Genomic DNA, 24,212 nt, shown 5'->3' on the forward strand with positions numbered 1-24,212 from the left:
CAGTTTTGAGTATCCTCGAAGGCCTGCATTTTTTGCGAGCGTGTTTAATTCCTTTTTGGTGTACTCTCCTCTTTGTCGTCTTTCTTCATTTTTTGCTTCCTTAATCGCCTTGTAATCCGGAGGAGGCTTGCTGATTAATTTTCTCAGCTCTTCCTTTTTCAGTTTGGAGTATCCTCGATATCCGTTTTTTTTAGCGTATTCGCGAAATTCTTTCAACGTTCGTAATATTTTAATTTTTAAACGTCGAGGCATCTTATCTTTATTATACAAATTATATTTTCTTAAGCAAAAAAAAAAAAAAAATCTACGTTCTAGACATTAGCACAAAGATTTCTTTTTGTAGTAGTATTTTTTAGAAGCTGTTTTGTACGATTGTTGGAATTTCAAATATCGCTCTCTTGAATATTCATTTGGGTTAATCATTCCAAGCTCAATACACAAATTAGCATCGTATTGATTTCGAAGTGTTCGATTGCTGTAAAATCTGTCTGAGTTTTTCTTGTAACTAAGTTGAATCCACTGATCCTTGTAAAATACAAACAAATGCTTGTTTTCAACTTTTGACTCAAGAGTAATATCTTTTTCGATATTATGATATTTTTTAAACGCTTCCATTTTTTATTATAAATTTTTTTATTATATCAAAATTTCTTAAATTATTTTTTTAAATTAGGAAAAAATCTAAAAATAGTGCGTACCCTCTCCCAGCTGGTATTAACTAGTAAAAAATAACAGCGCCATCACTGTTTAGCATTTCCGCATTCCGATCCGACACACACATTCCAAACAGTATCGAAAAAAATTGAAAATTTTTTCAAAAAAATTGTGTCGGATCGGAATGTGTGTGTCGGATCGGAATGTGTGATGCCTTTAGGTATGTCGCCCAATTTGTATCAAAAAATCTGGCAACTGGATAAAATCAACAACAAAAAATTCCCTGCAAAACTATCCTAATGTACGTAAATAGGGTTGATCAGGCAACATGCTAACAAAGGAATGTGTGTTATTAAGTTTCAACTCCACAATGCCTCAGGCTAGGTTTCCGCCTGGTTAGACATATCAAATTAATTCTTCCCGCTTAGCATGAAACCACTTCGTCTCACTTCCTGCAACTCAACAGTGTACATAAGTGTGCTAGTCAAGGATTTGCGAGTTGCCTCCAGGCTAGGTTTCCGGTTAGACAAATTGATTGTTCCCCTACTTGGGTCAGCTCAAGGTCATAATAGTTGAAGACAGGATATGAGATACAGGGGGATTTTTTTTTGTGTAGAATATCAATTTTTTTTTTATTTGAAATGCAGGGGGAGGTTTTTTTGTGTAATTTGGATTGGGGTGGGTTGAAATGCAGGGAATTTTTTTTTTTGTGTGTAATCCCGTGTTGTTGTTTTTTCTGTATATATCCTGTGTAAATTGTTTTTCTGTATAATCCTGTGTAATTTTTTTGTGGAATTTTCCCTGTATTTTGCCCTGTAAAAATGAATCTAAGGTTAGGGGAGTTCTGTGATTTTACTGTGATTTGAAGAGTGGAGGTTTACACAGCAGTTACACAGCATTTCTGTGATTTTCTGTGTATTTGATGGTTGGGGGCGATTTACACGGAAAATGACAGAATTGTGCCCGGATGCCCCTTCCCCTTCTACTCACATAGACAATTGAATACTACACAATGTATGTATCTTCTATAATATGTTGTTAGGAAAAGAGATTAAAAAAGGCTATAAGGTCATCAAAGGTCAGGTTATAGGTCAATTGGTTCAGGTCAAATTCAGGCATCAATTTTGAATACATGTGATAGTCTGTTCCTAAATTCTACGGGCTACCAAAGATCCACAAACAGCACGCCCCCTTACGACCGATCGTAAGCAGCATAGACTCTGTTACCTACAATGTTGCTAAACACCTAGCATTCATAATCGGTCCATTAGTCGGTAAGTCGCAACACCACATCGTTAATTCCAAAGACTTTGTTGATAAAATCAAGGACATTCAGTTGGAAGAAGGGGAGACTATTACATCATACGACGTGTCTGCCCTCTTCACATGTGTTCCACCGGATGAAGCCGTTGATGTTGTGAAGGAGTTTCTGATCAACGACAACACGCTAAGCGAAAGAACAAAGCTTAATCCTGATCAAGTGTGTTCATTGTTAGAACTTTGTTTGAACACTACATATTTTGTATACAATGGAAACTTCTACAGACAACGCCATGGCTGTGCCATGGGTTCCCAGTTTCTCCGATAGTTGTGAACTTATTTATGGAACGCTTTGAACGCCGAGCCTTGAGTCGTATACGGGTACAGCGCCATCGCATTGGTACCGTTACGTGGATGATACCTGGGTAAAGATCAAGGAAGATCAGCTTGTTCCATTTTTGAGCACATCAACAACGTGAACCAACACATCAAGTTTACGCAGGAGGAACCGAAGGACGGAAAACTCGCGTTTCTGGATTGCCTCGTCAGTATCCAAAGTAATGGTGAACTGATCACTTCTGTGTACAGAAAAGACACTCACACGGACCAATATCTCCTATTTGACTCTCACCACCCATTAGTCCATAAACTAGGGGTTATCAAAACGCTATTCCATCGTGCGGACACTATTTCATCGAATGAAGACGCCAAGACCAAGGAACACAAGCATTTGAAATCTGCACTTGGTGCTTGTGGATACCGCAAATGGACATTTGAGAAAGCGCTTCATAAGCCAAAATCGCCAACAAAGGACGACGCGTCACATACTGCAACAGCAGGGGAAGAGAAACGACGACACAACGTCACCATCCCCTATGTGTCAGAGCTCTCCGAGAAAATTCGTAGAATTTTTAGAGGATACCAAATCCCTGTCTCCTTTAAGCCCACCAACACACTGAGGCAAAAACTTGTTCACCCTAAGGACAAAGTCCCGAAAGACAAACAAAATAATCTTGTCTACGCGATCCCATGTACAGACAATGGGTGCAAGGACTTATATATAGGGGAAACCAAGCAACCGCTGGCTAAGCGCATGTACCAGCATAGAAGAGCAAGCTCCGGTTGTGGAGACTCGGCTGTATATTCGCACCTCAATAGTACCAACCACACATTTGATAACAAGGACGTTGTCATATTGGACAGAGAATCGCGGTGGTTTGAAAGAGGTGTGAAAGAGGCTGTTTATGTGAAGCGGGAGGAGCCATCTTTGAACAGAGGAGGAGGTCTACGCCACAACTTGGCGGGGGCCTACAGTTCTGCAATCCAAAAGATCCCTCGACGTCTCAGTTCTGTGACCCCGTCACGGGTCACTGACCAATCGCCGCCGAAAAATCAGACGGCTTGAGGAAGCATCCAGGATAGGATGTGAAACGTCGCCAGTCAATAAATAGTAAGTCCAGTTGACTAGATTTTAATTAAATCAACTTGATATTTTATTTACCTGGATGACTGAGAATATACACAAAAATAAGTCTGTGATATCATACATGTCATAATTAGGCATCAATTTTAATATTTTGTCTGTTACTGGATATATAATGGAAATGTGTGAGGTGGATATACTAAAATACCTTGGGATGTAAATGGTGAGTACAATTTAGATTGCCTAGTTGAGTTGGATTGGGCAAATAAATATAAAATAGTTACCAAAATCACAAAAATGAAGCTTACGGAAAACTACCTAATATGGTGGTATAGGTGACAAAAAATACAATCTTTTTCAACATTGCTGTAGTGTGGTTGTGGTAACCTGTTACCTATGGCTTAATTAAGTTTCAGTGACATAGTGTTGCAAGTTCAAAATACAAAATATAGCTCGACATTGAAAATAGAAGCATTTTACCCGGTTCGTTTTTTGATAGTTGTGGAGCACCAAGTTCACGAAAGTCATAAAATAGACACAGGGACCACTTATTCCCATTTTACATATCAACATTATTTCCCTAATGTGTTAGCAACACATATCCAAATTTTTAACGAAATCCGTTGATAGTAAGCTTTCCAAAATGAAGTGAATTTAAATCATCAGTGATGTACCTCCTTTTGGCTTCTATCTTCAAAAGCATGTAAGCTACATTGATACCGATGCCACCAATAAAACGAGAAGATTTGCCCCTTCATTTTGCATACCACTTTGTCCAATTTTTTTTGTAATTTCTTCACAAAATGCACAAAATGCAACAAAAAAAATCAATGGGTGTAGTACCCCTTAAGCAATATCAAAAATTAATGTCAAGCATCTCACAACAGATATTTAGTTGGCTTAGTGGTTTTGCACAGTGCTTTTTAACCGGGAGGTACCGAGATCGATTCCCACCTCTGCCTGCAATTTTTTTCAAGACTGGGAAATAATAACCTGATATTCGCCGCTGACATTCGTACTGCAGAAGCGGAGTTGTAACTTGTTAAACTTTGCTCCTTCCGTAAAAGGGTATATTATTTTGGCACTACATTATTTCTTTTTTTCCACATTGCTGGTATTAAATATCAAATGGTCATAATTGGCGGTCACTTCAAATCATCGCCAACTGAACGAGGTTCAGGAATGTCCTCTCATTGTTAATTGTTGGTTAACCCACCACTTGAACCGGATTTAACCAAAGCAAACAAAGACTTAAGCTTTTTTACGAATGCTATACATAAGTCTAAGCTTATTATCCTCTTCAACAATAGGATTAAAGATTGGTGCTTGACTGGAATTACGTGCTAGTGTTATTGGTTATTGTTAAAAGGCAATAAGGTGTGTAATAAGTTTCAAATGAATAACAACAAGACAAGTGGCCGAGTGGTCTAAGGCGCTTGGCTCATAGAGTAGAAGCCGTGCGCCGTGAGTTCGAACCCCGCCTCTGCCAAACTTTAAATTTTCTTGATGTCCTTTAACATGTTTCCATAGTTAGCCATGGTTAGCCATGGAGATCTATTCTGTAGAACTGACCGGTTTATTGGGACGTCTATCGACCATCGAGGAGTAATGGCGTATGAATGGGGGAGATCTTTCATCAAAACTGCAAAATAATCGGTGAAAACATGTCATTTCTGCATGTTACTCTGAAATTTGCAATTTTTTGGCTATTCAGCTTGGTATTTTTCAATGGTTTTAAAGCACCTTTTTCAGATGCCATTTCAAAAAAAATAGTTCCTCTCTTTTATTCAAGCACTGCCTAGCTCTAATTAGTGGCATTTAACCTTTATGAAGAGAATGCAGCCTCTTTAACTCATAACACTTTATACCGTTATTATTTATCGACCAGTCTGACAGAACCATCATTGATGAACCGATTTCGCAGAAAGGATTTACCTGAGTGGCTGACGACACTGACTGATCCGTCTTCAGTGGAGGCAGCACAGCTGGTTTTCCCCAATGTCATGCAAAAACGTTTGATCGATCTCAACGTTAGTTATAACCGGCTTCAGTTTATACCCGACTCTATCTGCAAAATGCAACAACTGCAGAAACTTGATATTTCAGGGTAAAACCACTACATTTCGTACAGCTCTGCCCTGATTTGTTGAAATGATCTTGAAAATAGAGAAAGAGCTTTAAAGTTTGAATAATTGACGTTTTTCTTATTTCATGACTATTTGCAAAAAAAAATTTTGAGTAATTTTGAAATTGCAACCATTTTAGGAAGTTGGATTGTTTTATACATTGGTTTACTTTTTAACACAAATAAACACAACAAGACACATTAATATGGTAAAATATGATCTTGAGATGGTTTGTTTTGCCGTGTTATCATTAATGCGTCAGGGTTTGTCTGGCGCCCCCTAGAAGGTCTTGGCTAATGAGATAAAATGATCTAACTTTGAGATTTATACCACTTTATAATGAGATAAAATGATCTAACTTTGAGATTTATACCACTTTAAAGTCTCACTAATGGTAGCGTATGTTCCGTGGCTTACTTTATCTGCAGTTTGTTTGAATTTTGCATAAGTTACCCACACATGGGCATTATTGAAATTGATGTATATAAAAGAAGTTCACAGGATTTGATCTTCACACTTTCCAGATTTATGAACAAAGATACTTTATTTTTGCCGATTTTTCAATTCCAAGTACTGCTGATTTATCGGTTTTGACCATAGATCAGCACCTCGCTTTTATATATTGTTCTTATCCTTTTATCCAGTTTCCTACCTACCCCATTAGTTTACACTTTCCACGCAATATACAGTAAGCCAAAGAATTAAGGTACCAGTTGTGTTAAACCCTGCATATCCTAAATAAAGACAAATGTGTCAAAATTAAAACAAGCATCCAATGTCTTTACTCTTTAGCTCTGATTTAAGACCTTATTTGTTGAAATTGATTGAGAATTAAAGAAACGGTAGTCCAAAACCTGCGCTAGTTATCTTGTTCGCGAACGCTTTGTGTACAAATCAATAGGGGCATGCAATGTGGTAAACTGCAACTTTTAAATTTGCATCTTCCTTGGGTTTTTGGATCGCTGTGTCTTTATTTCTTGAACAATGTCAACGAATAAGGTCTTAAAATTGAGCTAAAAGATGCAACTATTGGCTATTGGTTCCAATTATAACATATCAGCCTTTGTTTAGGATATGCAGGGGGTGAACGTAACTGGTACCTTAATTTTTTGGCTTACTGTATTAGCGATTAATACCATATTCAAATCAAGTCAAATTAATTCAAAATCAAATAAACTTTATTAAAAAACCCACTCCCTCCATTATTAATTCGATATACCATTTGATGTAGATGTTATATTTTTAACAAGAAAATCGGAAATCCTTTCAGATGTTTTCCCTAATACGAGTATTTTTGACAATGTTTTCACATAAGTATTAAAATATCAATCTTGACGTTTGTTTTAAAAACAAGTAGGCGTTTAAAATTTTACTGTCAATCCTTTCATTAATTTAATAATATTGCAATTTACCTCGTATGTGCGCGTTGCTTTGGAGTTCAAACGGGCTTTCAATGATCTAAACTCGTGGTTTTTTTTATTATATTTTAGTAATAAAGACATCACCGAGTTGCCAGAAAGGATGGGAGACCTAAAATCTTTATATACGCTGAAACTAGAGGGAATAATGATCAAAAAACCTCCTGGACTTGGAAAATTGTGTAACAACGGCGATGCTAAAGCTAAAGAAATCACCAGGGCTCTTAGAGAAAGGCTATTCAACATCATGCCATACAGGGGTGTGAAACTCGTGGTCATGGGTCCAGAGGTAGGTACCTTTTTAAGTGAAATTAGTATGGGGTTGTAACCAGTAACCAACAACCCGCTGAAAAGTCTCGAGGAAGTTTAATTTTATCTGCAATTTTACTAATAGCGCACAAAGAATATGTAGACAAAAGGAAGCTTGACTTCATAGCACTCTTTTAATCTTCCAGAATTTTGCTCCATGCTCCAGTCCATATCATTAACCGCTGATTGAGCTTTTTACCGTATTTGATTTTATTGTCATTTACAGAAAAGTGGGAAGACGACACTTTTACAGCAACTATCTTCAAGGAGAATTACTTCAGACAATGAAGTAAATGTGTTTGAGTGGACGTTAACAAAACCAGGACCGAGCCTGCCCAAGGTACTCTCAAACTAGACTTCCATGCTTATTTTTTGAACATATTATACATTTTGACAATTTTATACCAATTATGAAAATTCAAATGACCTACGTGTAAAAATACAGAGAGTGTGTTCAACAAAATAACATTGTAATAACTGTGTTGTTGCAAGTAAATTAGTATTCATTATTTGCCAAGTGAGAGGGGAGGGGAAATTGATTTCCGACACCAATTTTGTAGGCAGCAATTAATGCAATGTTCAATACAGCCTACACAAAATACTAGATGGATATTTCCATGTGCTTTCAACAACGGGATGATCGATTGGTTGACACAAGTGGCTTATGGCTTTTCAGTCGCACCCCTTTGAAAATTAGCATTATTAAATATAAGACAACTATAATAATATACGAGGGTTATTCAAAACAGTTCTACATCCATCGTCACATCTCTGTTATCAGTTAGTCTTGAAAAGGTTTTATGGGGATATCCAAAGCTACAATATGATGCTTACTAGAAACATTTGGCTTCAGTTTTATCCATTTCCGACGTGTCAAATCTGTATCTGCTTTAACCAATATAAACAACCAAAAATCACATTTTCTTCAAATAAATTTTGTAGCCAAGATTTAAGAGCATCATCATGGGTAATTTCAATATCCTGACACGAAAGATAACAGATATGTGATGATGGAGGTAGAACTTATTGAATGACACCCATATCTCATAAGTCTGTTTCCATGTAATATTGTAATACCAGTAATTCCATTTTCTTTATCATCAGGCTGACAGAATTGATTTTACGGTGTGGGATTTAAAAGGGAGTTTTGAAAACGCTTCAATAATGCGGACTCTTCTTACTTCAAACACAGTGTACCTTTTAGTTTGGGATATTCAGGACAAACGTAAGAAGACAATGGATCACATCAAAGATATTATTCTGAATGTCAAGGTAACGTATTAGTCTATCGGAATATATTTGCTTGAAGTAAGTGCTTGCATCAGGAATTGCATAGGTTGTATGTTTTGACAACCATCTTTTTACAGTAAGCCAAAGAATAAACGTAACAGTTGTATTTACCCCTGTTTATCCTAAATAAAGACAAATATATCAAACAAGCAGCCAATACATGTAGCTCTGATTTTATGAAATTGGTTGAGAATTAAAGAAACGGTGATCAAAAACCTAATGAAGAAATGAAATCAAAACTTTGGAATGTGGAATGTCGTATTGGAATAAAATACACTAAGAATGTAATGGTAGCATACGCCATCGCGATAGCTGTTAATTATACTAATTACATAGTGCAGTTATGCTGATTCGACCTTTGCAGTACTGGTTAACAGGAAATTACTCCAGCAAAATCAATCGATAAAGTCTAGCCCATCCTCCACATTGAATGGTGGACTACACTTATGCCCAAATATGGCACTTGCCAATCAATAATCACCCTCTTGAAATCCCCTGACTCGCTCCACAAACCAAATTTATTGACAGATATGGGAGTTGTTTTTGCTGTTATCTGTCATTTACATATCAGGGAGGTACGAACATTTGCAGATGCCCCACCTACTCAATTTTTAGCCTACATGTAATGTATACATTATTCTTGATTGACAGCAAGTATAAAAAATATCCATCAAGTGGTTTAACTTTAATGCCTTTCAGAAGAGAGCGGTCCACAAGTGAGTGATAGCCACTAAAAGTTGTATTCGATTTACACAGGGAATTTTGCAGGCCATGCCGTACCCTTCCTTACTAAAACATCAAAGTGCGAACATTTCCAAACATCTAAATTAGCTAAAAATTTCGGGCATGGTTACAAAACTATATTTTCTAGAATTTCAAAGAGTACAACAAATATTGGCCGGTTATTTTTCACACAGTGACGTTATCTAGGCAATGCCCTATACCTCTAACATACACTGTTTGTAGAGGTCACACGTCAATGGTGAGAGAACTATGTATTCTGTATAGGAAAATGGACAGTAACTGCAGTATAAGATGTAATATTCTACAACTTAAATAACACACATTACAAACTAATAGTGGTGAGTAAGCCCTTGAATAAGCCTCAAATTGGAGGGAGAAAAATGGGTGCTGCTTACTACTTTCAATTATGCCAACAAATGCAGTTGAGTTGTGATCAAGAAAGGTCGGAAGCATTGAAGTACATGGCTACGAAAAAGGAAAGACAATCTCTATCCTATAAAAATGTTGTCTCCAAATCTTATGGTACTATAATATCTTTCTTCTTTTGTTTTCTCTTCTTCTCAGTTTCAAGCACCCGGATGTAGTATAATTGCTGTGGGAACTCATGCAGACCTAGTTGCTAAACGGGACAAAAACTTGGAACTCGCCAAGAACCTTGACCAAAGCGATTTACTTCGTGACCTCATTTACAAAGAAGAGTTCGTGGATGCTTCCAAACGTTATGGTGTTGGAATGAACGTACTGATCAAAACCATTCATAGGTTTACGTCGGATATGAAAACAAAACAAGGCGATGCTCTACTTGGTAGACAGGTAGACTAAGATCACGTTTCTGTAATTTTTGATAAATTAAAAAGTTGATAAGTAAGGTTACAAAGAAATATTGTCGATATCTTAAGGTTACGTTTTGAATTATATTTATATTTATATATATTATTATTATTATTATTATTATTATTATTATTATTATTATTATTATTATTATTATTATTATTATTATTATTATCATCATCATCATTAATATTATTATTATTATTATTATTATTATTATTATTATTATTATTATTATTATTATTATTATTATTATTATTAGCGGTGCGTATGTATGCGGATAACAACCAGAGTGTGCTCAGTCCTAAAAGCAAGTGGTCGGCCGCTGTTTCTCTGTTTTCCTAAACTCTTGGGTTTAAAAGCAAATCAGGTATCATTGATCGTTTGACAACTTTAGCATAATTTTAATTCCTAGGTTCCTGCGGCATACATCAGACTGAAAGAGAACTTGCAGCAGCATCGGCAACAGAAACAGGGACTCGGCCAACCAGTCATGAGCCATGAAGAATTCCTGAAAGAAATGGTTGAAAGCGGAATGGATGAATCCGATGTAAATGCAAATGTGCAAAATGGTACGGTGCAGTACAATAACCTAAAGTATAGGCCTGCTTAATTGTGAACTTGTCATCTTAATAATAAAGGTCCTTGACCCTATCGATAGGTTCAACACCACCCACCCCCCACCCACCCCATTTTTCTTCATCAAAAATGAGATTTTGTGATCCCCATTTTTCTTCATCAAAATCGAGATTTTGTGGTATATCAGAAGCAAGCCCATATTTTTCTCATTTATATCCCAGTGTCTAGCTCGACCTTAATTCTGGTCTTGTTAATTTACATTCTGCATTATGTTTCACTACCTGGAGAAAAGTGATCAAAAATTGAATTCCCTCCTGAGGTTCGTATCTGTCAATGAGTTGACCAGATCACAAGGATGTCATTATAGCTAGAGGCAGTATATAACACAAATGGGTCAATGAGTTACATAAAAATGACCTTGTGTGGTATTTGGCTCCCAGGAAGTGAGTTTCCCTGAGGCAATTTGTGGTTAAATCTTGAACCCTCACTACAAGAGTTATTACCGTCGATGTGGTTGAAAACAGTGGCGTAGCCAGTGGGGGCCAGGGGAGCCTGTGCCCTCCCCCCCGCTCGTCATGGCCGTCGGTTCATGTAAGGCCGTCGGTAGACGGAAGGCGTTGGTGAAATAGAAATTGGGTTGACAATATACTACTTTTTACCCAGGGTGACAGAAAAAGGGGATAATTGTAAAAAATGATGAAAAATTGTGAATTACACCTAAAATTCTTTTGTGTATTTATGTTGGTACTGCCTATTATCCTTTTCTTTTCTTTCTTTTTTTTTTTTTTTTTTGCTCTTCACTTTTTCAAACCATGCAAAAATTAGTTGGGTCAACAAATCACAACTTCCGTCGGCAAAATATATTTTCGTCGGTACATTTGCAAGTTTTGCCCCCCCCGTTCAAAAAACCTGGCTACGCCGCTGGTTGAATAAGGAGGTGAGACATGATCAAATGCAGGTAACAAAACGTACTATATGTCTTTTTTACTTAGTCCAAACATTTCTTCGAGAATCTGGCAGCCTTATCCATGTCAGCGATCACACCTACGGCCTGAATAATCTGTATTTCTTGGATCCCAACTGGTTGTGTAAGCTGCTCCTCTCCGTCATCAATCTCGAGATGGGACGTGAGACGACAACAGCAAAAGTAAAGCGGAAGGAGCTGATGAAGTTATGCAAGGAATTTGGCTTCGGCAACAGCTTTAAGGAATATCAAGATATTCTTAGCCGTTTTGATATAGCTGTTCAGATAGATAAGGACAGGTAATGAAATCTCAATAAAAACAAACATAATCACAATAATTGGCAAAAGTTTTTGTAAACAAATCAAAGAAATATTGGTTGATATGATTTTAACATAGTCCAATTGAATGAGCAATTCTCCCACTCCCCCAGCTTCCTGATTGAACTTGACGCTGGAGGCGCTGTTTTGAGCTTTTGCCCTTTTGTATCAATATTGCGAGCTTAACTTCTGTTAATTGGGAACTTAAAGGCGATTGCTTGGTGGTATAATTTCCAGATAGCGAACATAGTCAAATTGAATGAGCAACTCTTATTAATAGTGCGAATGCTTGGAGGTATTATTTCCGGATAGCGACATAATCGTTAAGAGAACACACTGTTCCTCCCTGGACTTCCTCGCGTTATTCTCGTGCTTTCTATAACTTCTGATACCACGGGATATACATAATCATTTCTAAGATCCGTAAAATATGTTCATCAAGATTGTCAATAAATATAATATAATTTCATTTATACCTCTATACCTCTCTTATTGGTGTTGAGGTGTTGCCACACTGGAGGACCTAAAATCCGTTCAGTTGTCAGTCCTCTAATCTGGAATGAAATCTATATAGTAGGCCTAGGAGCGTTTTGAAGCTTCCAAGTAAACGTCCGGGCCTCTTACAAGGTTCGTTTTGAAGCTTCCAAGTAAACGTCCGGGCCTCTTACAAGGTTTTTCTTTGGTGGTTCGAAGACTGGTACTAAAAGGTCACTATTGAACAGTATGCTTCGACTATATTTAAATACGTATTTATATGTTTACATACGCACGTGATCAACTCCGCGCTGCCATAACGGCCTGTAGACAGTAAGTCTGTACATTTGAATGCAAAGGCGGTAAATAACGCGAGACTGTGCAGTATGTATAGGATATGCGCTTCATAGCTGTAAATCCCTGTTTGTTGCTTAATGGTTTATATCTGTGGGCTTATATGGTGTGTCTTGGGCCACATGGGGCAGCGAATTCATATCAAGTGTGCTGAGATTTGTGGATTTTTGCCTATGCGTAGCGCACTATATATTACTGGGTTTTTTTATTTAGTCCTCATAATTTGTTCATGTGTATTGTTATTTTTTTTAAATATTAGTTTTTTAAGACCATTTCACCTGCAACCTCGTCAAAGTAGTACTTATTCCAGGGATGCAGAAAGAGAAGTCAAATCACACACACTAAAGCGTTGGTACACAATGGAGCTGATTCCGCCCGGATTTTGGGGCACATTCGTGTGTAGACTTGTAGGTGATGTTAACCAAAGAGCACGTTACACTAAAAGGTATATACCGGATTTTGTTAAAAGAAAAATAATTTTAAATTAGCACTTAGTCATCAGTGCCAGTCCATTATGCTATCATATTTTGGAAAACTTATTTGCACTGATCACATCGGGCCTTCTCAACTAGTTTATTTGAAGTGCCAACATGTCAAATGAGGACTGTGATGTATCGCGTGTGCATAGCGAATAAGGTGCATTGGTGCTTTATTGTAGCTCCAGGGGGCAGCGCCCCTGGAAGCTCCTGGATTGTAGGTTTTAAAGGCCCAGATTATTCACACTTTTTTGTTGTGAAAAAATTATTGAAATTATCGTGCGCCACTTCAACTGACTCCAACCGTGCGCCACCAGTTGAGAGGGCCTGGATCACATAGTATACTCAATCTGTCGAGCTAAACTGATCAAATATAAAACATCGATGCCGAAATAAATTAGCCATAGGAGAGCAATGTCAAGATCAAATTAACGGTTATCCCTGATTATTATACTTCAACAGAGGAAGCAACAGAGCGGGTGACAACAAAGTAGATGTTTGGATGGACGCAGTTTCTTTATCACAATTTGATGGAAAGACAGAAGTCAAATTAGTCAATTTTACTTCCGACGAGAGCACATCAGGTTGCAATGCTAAACAAGGAATCAGTGTCTCCGTACAAAGTCGGGACGAATTAGATTTTCAACAGAGGACGGGTTTTATAGTTGACCACATCGACTACCTCTTGAGACATTGGTACCCTGGTGAGCGTTAATAATTTGCATTTCTAGATTTGGACAATACCAACAGCTTTCAAACTAATATGCCCAAATATTTTTCTAGCAATTTCCCTTAGCCATTTCGAGCCTTTTTAGGTAGTCTGCTCTCCTTCATAGGCGTAGATCCCGTTAGATATTTTGATAGTGGGATGGTCCATACAATCATATAGGACAAAACAGATGTATCACTGTATATATATTCTCACTTCAGATAATTCAAAATTCTGCCGCCCGTCTCATTACATGTACTAAGCGCTATGAACATATCTCTCCTATTTTAGACGAACTTCATTGGTTGACTGTTTAGAAAAGAATTCATTTCAAGATCCTGCTGCTAACATACAAAGCTCCTAACTACATCTGCAACCTCATATCATTATCCACTAACAGCTCTCTCCGTTCCGCTCACCAGCTCGCTTTAAAACCCGGACCGCTTGTCAAAACATCTTCCTATGGCGGCACCCTTCCTCTGGAACAATATCCCTTTCACTATCCGTTCTGCTGTCTCCATTGATCAATTCAAGACCAAGCTCAAAACTTTCTTGTTCAATTAATTGACTCTGTATTTCTTGCTTATCATGTTCATGTCATTTTGTAGTAGTTTAAGTTGTAGTGTAAGTTATTATTATTATTATTATTATTATTATTTTTATTATTATTATTATTATTATTATTATTATTATTATTATTATTATTATTATTATTATTATTATTATTATTATTATTATTATTATTAAAAAATCAATAACAGTGTTTAATAGTTGTTAAATGTGTACATGATATAATTTTTGAAAGATTATTTGCTTTAAAAAAAAGATGGATGTCAAACAATAAAAAACAAAAGAAGTCGTGATATCAGAGTATACCAAAACCCCTTCACGTTCAAAACTGGAAAAAAATAAATATATATATAACTCGATCAAGGCGACAAGATTATCCTATACCAACAGACACGCGACTAAGGGTGTATTACAATTTAATGTAACTTGTCTAATTAATTGAAACCCTTTACAAAACTAAAGCTAGCATTATGAAGTAGTTTATTTGAACCTGCGTGTTGGAATATTTTATTCCAATAGATATGGATGGGAACTCCGTCAACAGCTTCTCGGCAAGAAAGGCCTCTAAAGGTAAGACGGCAGCACATCAGCGCATCATAATATTGTAACATTTGCTGAGGAGGACGCCCTCATCGTTTTAAATTTTAGATTTTTATACGATTGTAATGTACTTGAATGAAATAACTTAGCTTTCAAAATTTAATCCTTTAGAGGCTGACATTTTGTGGAAAGGAAATACAACTCTATAAAAGGTTACAACATGACTTCAAGCTGCACATGTTTCCCGAAGTTTTTCATTACGATCTTAGCATTGGTCACCTCTCAAAATTCATTGATTTAATATCTGTTAAAATTAATATAGGCCTACTCAGACATTTTTAAGCCGCAAATTACGCTTTACTCACTAGTATTTTCAAACGCTTTTAAAACGTAATCAAAGTACTAAGCATACATTTACATTTCAAATAGAAGAATGTGACAGAAGATGTTGAAATTACTACTGCAAGTGTCTGATGAACAAGTTTAAATCATTTAACAGAATGTTCGTCTTGTTTAAAACCAATTAATTTTACTGACCTGACAGTTTCGGCCATTTTGGTCGAAGGCCATCATCGGAGTGATGGTACTTGATCCTTCCTTCTAGTTGATTGGTCACCAACAGAGGGCGCACTAGCCCCCAGAAATGGATCGTATACGTAACTGAGAAAATGGGCCCCTCATCTCTGTTCATGGTGTTAGGAACTCTCTTTCTTATCCACATGGATTCTTTGATGCGGCGTGCCCCCGAACATGCCGAATCACATTCCTTGTCGAGGATTTTGGCGCCGTTCTAATTGATAACATGGTAATGCTGAACTTCGTGGTCTGCGATTTCTAATTGTTATTGTTCGCTTTGAGATTGTTTTCTGGTTTGTCTAGTAAAGATACCTTTACTTTTTGCTACTTTGTCCGATTCCTGCTTATGTTCACCCAATCTTGTTAAGTAGTGTCACGATTGGCGCAAGGTATTTCATACTCACAATCGGTCGTACAAAGAGGGTCTCTTTTGTCCTTGGGGCGGACTAACAATTTCCTGCGAGTGGTCGTTTCAGACAATTTCTCAAGATAAGGAATGATGACAAGTCCTTTGTTCTTCTCTGTGGAGTCCTTGCTCTTGTTCGGTTTTGCAACATCTTTATTGTCCATTTTGCGTTTTACCTGGTTAAACTACTCAGGGTAGCCACATTGTTTTAGGGCGCGTTTGATTTTGTCCTCTTCCTGTTCTATATCCTTCTTTTCCGTAACAACACAGTTCATCCTATCCAACAGCGTGCGGACCACACAATCTTATGATGTATTGGGGGATGCGAAGCGAAATTGAGGTACTGGTCTGTTGATTTCCTGTAAACCAGCAGTTTAACAGGACCATCGGGTTTGCGGACGATAAGTGTATCGAGAAACAGTATTGACCCATCATGTTCGTTTTCATGTGTGAACCTAATATTGTCCGTAGGGTCGGTTTGATTCAGATAAGTGGTTAAATTATCAACCTGGTTTTCGTTGACAATCTAAAAAATGTCATCGACATACCGTTTCCAGAGCCGCGGTTTACAGTCTAATGGGGCTGTCGCAATGGCTTGTTCTAAAAACTCCATATATAAATTCACGACCACCGGGGACACCGGGGTCCCCATCGCTGCACCAAATCTTTGTTTGTAGATTTTCCCTCGAAACAAGAAATAGGTGGTGGTGAGTACAAGCACGGTTCAATCAACTAGAAGGAAGGATCAAGTGCCATTACTCCGAAGTTTGCCTTCGACCAAGATGGCCAAAACTGTCAGGTCAGTAAAATTAATTGGTTTTGACAAGAAGAACATTCTGTTAATTGTATCACACAAACCTGATGAATTTCTTCAAGAATAAAGTTTAAATCATCATAGAAGAATTTCATTAGAATAAGATGCTATTCCAGTATTACTTGTGACGTCACATCTAAAATGTAATAACGACATATTTTATTTATTCGTTTTATTGAATAGAAGCAGCACCTGAACGAATAGTACCTTGTCCAGAGTGTGTCAAAGCAGGGAAGGTCAAATTTGATGAAATACATAAACGGTCGTATTTCTTCAACTTCAAAGACTTGGTGGAAGCTGTTACCGAGAAAAGACAGAACGTTGTATCATGCAAATGGTAAATGATTGAGTATGGTTACCAAACACAAAACGTTCACTACAGAAAACATTTAAATGTCGGGTTATATAAACATGATAAAGGGTATAGAACGTTTAGTTTAGTTAAGGTTTGTAACCCCGGATGAGGCCCGTTATCCTAGGTTTACGTCTCTTACCTGGGGACCATAAGACCGAAAACTCGGCAGAGCTAAAAGTCTTTTCAGATGCAACCGGGCCTATAATCCATGTCCCGCAGGCTAGTTGCGGTTTGGCTGAATTTTTCACACTGCCGATTGCATATCGTTTATTTTAACAACATATAAGACGTGATTATCACTTCTGAAATAGCTTAAAATATAGCAGCGCACAGAATTACCATTGCAAATGCCATATAACTATTATTATAAATCATTTTCTATTTTGCCCAAAGCCATGGTCATTTGATCCGAATCCAAGATATAGCACCAGATATATTGCTGTTGGATCTTGGTGTTAAGGCACTGTCGGATAGGGAGCTAAAGGAAATAGAGCAGCTCGGAAAAGGAGGATATGGAGTTGTATACAAAGTGAAGTTTGAAGGCCGGGAACTTGCATTGAAAAGTCTTGTCAATGAAGATTCAGACCTCAAAAACTTTACCAACTTCAGGAAAGAAGTCGTCACAACCTGTCAGATGAAGCATCCGTGCATCATTGAATTGATTGGTGTGTCGGTAGAAAAGTTGAGTTTTGCTCTTGAGTTAGCCCCTTTTGGTGATCTACATGCTTTCATCGAGGGACAGATGGCAAGTAAAAATAGAGATCCGGTAGAGATCCGTTCATCTCAACGATTCTTCAAAGGCACTCCTTTGGATCGCTTGTTCACCTTCAAAATAGTTTTCCAAATCACCTCTGCCGTCGACTACTTACACCGAGAAGGCGTTATTCACACCGATTTGAAAACTGATAACGTCATGGTGTTTTCTACCGACACCGACCAGTGCATCAATGTCAAGTTAGCTGATTATGGTATATCACAGAGGAACATCCGATCAGGTGTGGTTAGAGGAGGTGCAGGTCGACACGCCTTTGTTGCACCGGAAATTGGGAATAACAAAGCCTATAACGAGAAGGTAACTGTAATCACAAAATAGAAGCCCCATAATTGTACATCAGTTATGGCGTAGCGCTGTTAAATGAAGACATTGCCTCGAGTGCCATTACGGACCCCGGGGTATCCTGAACATACATTGCTGTCCATCTCCCACTGCGACCCCGAAGTAACGCCCACCCCTTGTCAGTGGGACTGTTTGTGTTTGGCAGTGATATTGGTGTGCGTATTTCGTTGATCACAGTATCGAATCGCGCGCAAATTAAAGTGACAAAACATTTCTTTGCATAACTTGACATACATTTGGTTCATTTGAAAAATTGAAAAACCTGTAAATAGAGGAATCATTTTGCTACCCTCCCAATCTTCTTCGTTTTGAAAATCATTTTTGTTGGTCAAAAATTATCACATTTTCCAAAAATTATGCTTTCAGAAAAGTTGCACTTTTCAGCATCCTATACATGTATTACGTACAAAAACGTTCTTGATATCATAGAATATCATGTAATTAACATTTGACAGAAATCGTATATTATGGCTTTTAATATTTTTAGCGCTTGATATAAGTTGAAATACAGTATTGCAATTATAATATTGTCTTTTTATCATTATAATATGTAAAAGGCGGATATATTTTCTATTGGTATGATCGTCCTACACTTATTGAGTGGCGTTTCTCCGGCTGGGAATGAACAAAACATCACAGCAACACTCAACACTGCGGATGGTGAGCGACGAAGTTTTAAGTTCAAAGACTTCCAGGTTCTACCAAACTTTAAACAGATGGAGGAAGTTATGGAATTGTGTTGGAAAGAGCAGCCACAAGAGAGACCATCAGCCGCAGATATCCTCAGACGAATGAGAAAACCGCAGTTCCTTTGCCTCTACGACGCAATATATTTGCAGAAAGATGAGAACGAGAAAGCGCTATGTTTTTCTCACTCATTTCGGCGCGGCAGGGTAAGTTTGATCGCAGTCGCTCATTCCTTTCTGTATTGTTTGAGGAGGGTTGTCCTAAAATTAATTGGAGCTGGGAATTGCAGCAGTACTAAAATATGGGAATGCGAACAAACCCCGGGGACAAACAGATGGTGTTTTAACAGCACTGTTGCTGACGACCGATCGAAGGATAATCTTGTGTATCCTCGAGGAGATTACATTCTTTTTGGAGATCGTTTGAACGCCCGCCTGCTTTGGATCATTTCCTTCCAAAAGATAAGCAATTTAGTTTCGCTTATCTATGTAGGAAGCCGTTTGTAGTCTGACTGTAGTAATTTATTGTTCCGAACGTCAGTATCAAACAAGAACACTGTGTGCAAAACCTCACAGAAAACAGACTTGACTACATAGAGGAACAAACATTTAAAAAACATGAAGCTAGGAGCCCACTTCACGCTACTTCATAAAATAGCGGTGTTTCCTGGTGATGTGATTCTTTTCTACCCATACAGGGTGGTGAAGAATATCTCTGGATCTGGTCACACAACAAAAACGACATTACCACCCGCACCAGAATCGATGTTGGCTTTCCGATGTTCCCTGCTGAGCGTTCCAGCCTTCGAGTTCCAGTTGTCAATTCAGCCATCACCTTTGACTCTGGAAGCACACATTTAGTATCTCACGTGAGTAAATTATTGTTACTTTCTCAGTGCAAGTAGTAAATTATATTACGCCAATTGCAAGAGTATGGTGTCTGTGAATTGAATGAGCGATAAAAAGAGACAGGTGATTTAAATGATCTCTTTATATTAAATTCATAAATACCCGGGGTAAAATACCTGCATATTTTGCATTTATATTGCCAACAAATGGTGCCTGTAATAAGATATGCGTGTAAATTTTCATTCCTTGATTTAAATTCCAGTCCGCAGGTATCTCCATGTTGACGATTCAAGATAAAGCCAGAGAAGTACACCAAGGGCACGATGTTACCAGCCTTCTCCTAGTTCAGGTAACAACCTCCACCTTTAACAACTATTCTATCTCCGCCACCATCACCACTAGTTCACTACCATGAACCACCATTGCCACTCGGACCATGGCACCATCATTACTACCGTTTGAGTCTGAAATATCCAACTCTGGTCATGCAATGTCTCAATCTGTCCACAAAAGTCTTGATCAACCAATGGCAAATCTATCCGAAACAATAACAACATGAGTGCCAATAGGTACGTGTAGCTCAATCATTAACCTTTGCAGTAAAATCAAATCTGATAAAACCCATAAGCCTTTGCCTTTAGACCAATCATATCGTTACAATGATGTGATCGAACATCGTTACTGCGCACTTCACAAATGATGTTCGCTTTAAACGATATGCGCATCGGTGTGGTGCACCTCTTCCAGTGCTATTGTGAAAAACGTTGGTGACAATGTATCTCCATCCCTTCTCTCTATTCTCACCTCTTTGGCAGGCAACATCATTATCTCTGTGCGTTATGGCTACATTGATATCAACTTAGTGGTGTTAGAGACTGTAATCAGTTAAACCATTCTCGTTACCCATAAGGCTAGAGCAAATATTGTACCGTCCAAAAACGATTGTCAAGATGCAAGTCTTACCAAATGGCATTTCCTGAAAGACGTAATTGCCGAAATTAACCTACTTGGGCTAGTTTGGCGTAAACCGGGGATGGGGGTAGTTTGAGCCGTTAACCCTCTCCTATTACGGGTCGTTGTCGAGTTCCTACGGGAAGATCATTTAAAACAAACAAACACACAAGTAGTAGAACAAAGGAAAACCAGGATTGATATTGAAAAACAAAAGAGCAAAGAATGTGCATAAATATTTAACTAGCTGAGAATTTGTGTGTACAATGTCCACAAATTTGTCTTACCTTCCTCAACACTCTTATAACGTACACCTTTCACCCTAAATATTGCTGCAACTGTCTTTATTCTACTGCATGTTTTTACTTAAACCATCTAGGTCCGAAATACAGTGGAACATTTCATTTATGCTGGAACAGAAGACGGGACAATGCTAGTATTCAAACAGAAGGCAAACAATGTGTATGACCATATCAAAGTCATCGATCTACCTATTTCACATCTATCAAACATGGCGTGTAGATGCATGTTATACGTAGAAGAAGAATCATTGGTATTGGTTGGCTGTGGTAAATCAATAATCCAAATAAGTGCAGAGTCCCATACACTACTGGAGAAACAGTTACCTTCATTAAGTTCTTTCATTAAGGGGATTGCTTATTCAGGAGGCAACATCTGGTGTTTCCTGAATGATTCTCCTGACTTGCACTGTTTCAATATAAAAGCGTGCAAAGTTAACACCTTTCGGGGGACTCAATATCTTCATCAGAAGATGATGAGGAACCGGATTGGAATTGAGAAGATTCTCTTAGAGATCAGCTTCCTCGTGTATCTCTGGTAGAAAGAAAAAAGGCATCTCTTCTTGCCCATGAGAAGCCAGTACATGCAGAGCATATACAGAGCTTGATAATACATTCCATGCTAGACATGGATGGTGTTATATGGATAGGAAGAGTTAATGGTGAAATAGTTCTGTTAAAACCAGGAACAGCTGATCCCGGGGTGGAAAGTATCGCCACACTAAATCCAGTCCTGGAATATTCAGGACTGCAAAATTCTAGTGTTGGTCCAGTTGTGTATCTGAGCAAAACCAACAAAAACAAAGTTTTGGCTTGCAGAGAGATTTGTGGGGAATGTCCTGGTTATGAAGTTTCAATATGGGATAGTTGGGGAAGCATGGAAATGAAACGCTTCCAAAGCGCAATAGATATAAATCGATAGACATAAGTTGATGTAAAGGGCAGAATAAGAACTAGAGCTACTGTATAAAGAAGCACAAATATCAGGTGGCCGCTGATATGGTTTTTGCAGAAGTATTAGGGATCATTTTCCCCGAGTTACAGACCAATCAGAGCAACTTTGAATGGTGTATGGTGTTGGTATGGGGACTTTATAACAAAGTGTCTGATGATTAAAACAAGGCGGTTCTCGAACCACAAGTCTCGCCTGCTTTCGCGATTACTTTTGGCAGAAGTAAATGAACCTGTAACAACCCATGGTGATTTGCCTGTTCAATCTTAGCTTGATTGGACCAATACTGAAATTTGAGCTTTGACCCCTAAATTTTGGTGGTTCTCGGCTGGGCACGATTACCTGGCTGATTTCATTACATTTCCGACAGTTTTTACTAATTTGACCTCAGATGACCCATAGTGACCCCGAAATGACCTTCCAAAAATTTGGTTCTAAATGAAAACGTTACACAAATACGTATCTGAAAAATAGTTAAGATGTTGACACCATGGAATATAAATTCTTCCATTCCAAGGAGATTGTTGTCCAGCCAAAATTTCTCCATCGTGTCGTCTGACGATCGCCTTTAGGCGTGAAACTGAAAGTAACGACTTCTATTCCTGAAGTTCTAAACTTTAAGTTTTTATACGCTCTCCCTTTTTGGGATTGAGCATCATTGTTGCTGGATGTTAATATAATATCATAATCACGTTGTCTCGACGTATAAAGCACGTGGTTAAAACGTGGTTTAAAAGTCATGAACTAGCCCAAATACAACGGCATCTACGGACGTCGTTAGTACGCAAATTTATGACGTTGTTTCGACGTATAAAGCACATTATTACAACGCCATATAAATGTCATGTCATGTCGGACGTTGATATAACGTCATAGTGACGTTGTTTCGACATTCACAACTTGACGTCGAAACAACGTCATAATGACGTTACATTACAACACAGATACGAGTTCACAGATTTACGTACTTACAACGTCCATATATTACGTTTCTACGACTTTAACTTTTAGACAACGTTGTAACAACGAAAAATTGTTAGCTGGGTAAGTATGTTGGAAATGTGTTAATGAAATAATATTAATAAAGTTGATCAAGTACACCTGCAGCTATAATTTGCTCAACAGTTTATAGTCACTTTTTCGTTTTAATCCTGCACTTTATAGTAACGTATGTTACATTTATTAAACATACGGTCTGAACCTTTGAATTTCAAAAACAATTTCACGGAATATAGGTATGATAAACAAGTTGAAAATGTTAATACCTGGGCGTGTTTTGCACACGCTTTATTGTACGCTTGTCTTGCTTTGTATCAATTATGGTATACTTACATGGGGGACTGCATGTAAAACATATCTTGATAAAATACATTTGCTCCAAAAATGGGCCATGAGAACCATTTCGAATAGCCATTATCGAAGCCATTCTGGACCATTATTTCATCAATTCAATATGCTCAATGTTTTTGATATATTCAAACTAGAACTAGGTGTATACATGTATAAATATTCTATTAAACAGCTACCATGTTCATTTGACAGTTTCTTTCTAAAACGATCCGATATTCATAGCTATCACACAAGAAACAGTAATATAATCAAACAAGAAACAAGAAAGTATTCACTGATCATTCAATCAGGACTACCGGCCCACTGTTATGGAATTCCCTGAACGATAACCTTAAAGTAGCAAACTCAATAAAATATTTTCGAAACAAATACAAAACACAGCTAATCTTATTTTATAACTAGTTCTTGGAGCCCCGTTTTTGTTCTTGTGTGATAGGCTTAATATACTCTGTTTGTTTGTTGTTGTATTAATTTAGTTCTGTAAAGGCCCGGTCACACTATGACGCCAGATAACCAACGAAAGGTGACGAACGTGAAAATCACAAAATGTTGACGGCAAAATTCGCTGACGAGTGGTAACGACCTTTAGCGACAACACGACGGCAAGGGACGAAAGGCTGCGGCAGGAAACGGAGACTAGCGACCAAAACCGGACGTTTTCTGGGCGGCGAGTGACGTTGTCTCGACGGAGCCCGACAACAAGCAACGAAGTCAGCCGGCTGGCAGCGGATTTGCTTGCGGCAAGGAACGGCAGCTGACGGTGGATTGCGGCGATAATGACGTGCCTCAGCAGCCGACATCAAAGCCTGTGTTGTTTG

The 24,212-nt window shown here is 38.0% G+C and overlaps 1 protein-coding gene across 1 annotated transcript; it reads left to right on the top strand.

Moving 5' to 3' along the window:
- The first annotated feature begins 1,024 nt into the window (after positions 1-1,024).
- LOC140170872 (leucine-rich repeat serine/threonine-protein kinase 1-like) lies at positions 1,025-21,634 on the top strand. Its single transcript, XM_072194079.1, has 18 exons — positions 1,025-1,049; positions 1,905-2,145; positions 2,503-3,129; positions 6,954-7,170; positions 7,417-7,530; positions 8,295-8,462; positions 9,789-10,037; positions 10,471-10,627; positions 11,627-11,897; positions 13,004-13,189; positions 13,683-13,924; positions 15,019-15,069; positions 17,019-17,172; positions 17,584-18,262; positions 18,865-19,200; positions 19,692-19,862; positions 20,105-20,191; positions 21,173-21,634. The coding sequence occupies exons 1-18, from the start codon at positions 1,025-1,027 to the stop codon at positions 21,632-21,634; spliced, it is 4,437 nt and encodes a 1,478-aa protein (XP_072050180.1).
- The last annotated feature ends 2,578 nt before the right edge of the window (positions 21,635-24,212 follow it).

The sequence above is a fragment of the Amphiura filiformis genome, chromosome 15 (genome assembly GCF_039555335.1).
Source record: "Amphiura filiformis chromosome 15, Afil_fr2py, whole genome shotgun sequence".
In the NCBI taxonomy this organism is placed as follows: Eukaryota; Metazoa; Echinodermata; class Ophiuroidea; order Amphilepidida; family Amphiuridae; genus Amphiura; species Amphiura filiformis.

Bases quoted from the DNA above. Each gene is read 5' to 3' on its own strand.
- LOC140170872 (XM_072194079.1), top strand. From the start codon at position 1,025: ATGCCTCAGGCTAGGTTTCCGCCTG. The intron at 11,898-13,003 runs GTAATGAAATCT...TTTAAATATTAG, and splicing joins GTTCAGATAGATAAGGACAG to TTTTTTAAGACCATTTCACC. The intron at 18,263-18,864 runs GTAACTGTAATC...AATATGTAAAAG, and splicing joins ACAAAGCCTATAACGAGAAG to GCGGATATATTTTCTATTGG.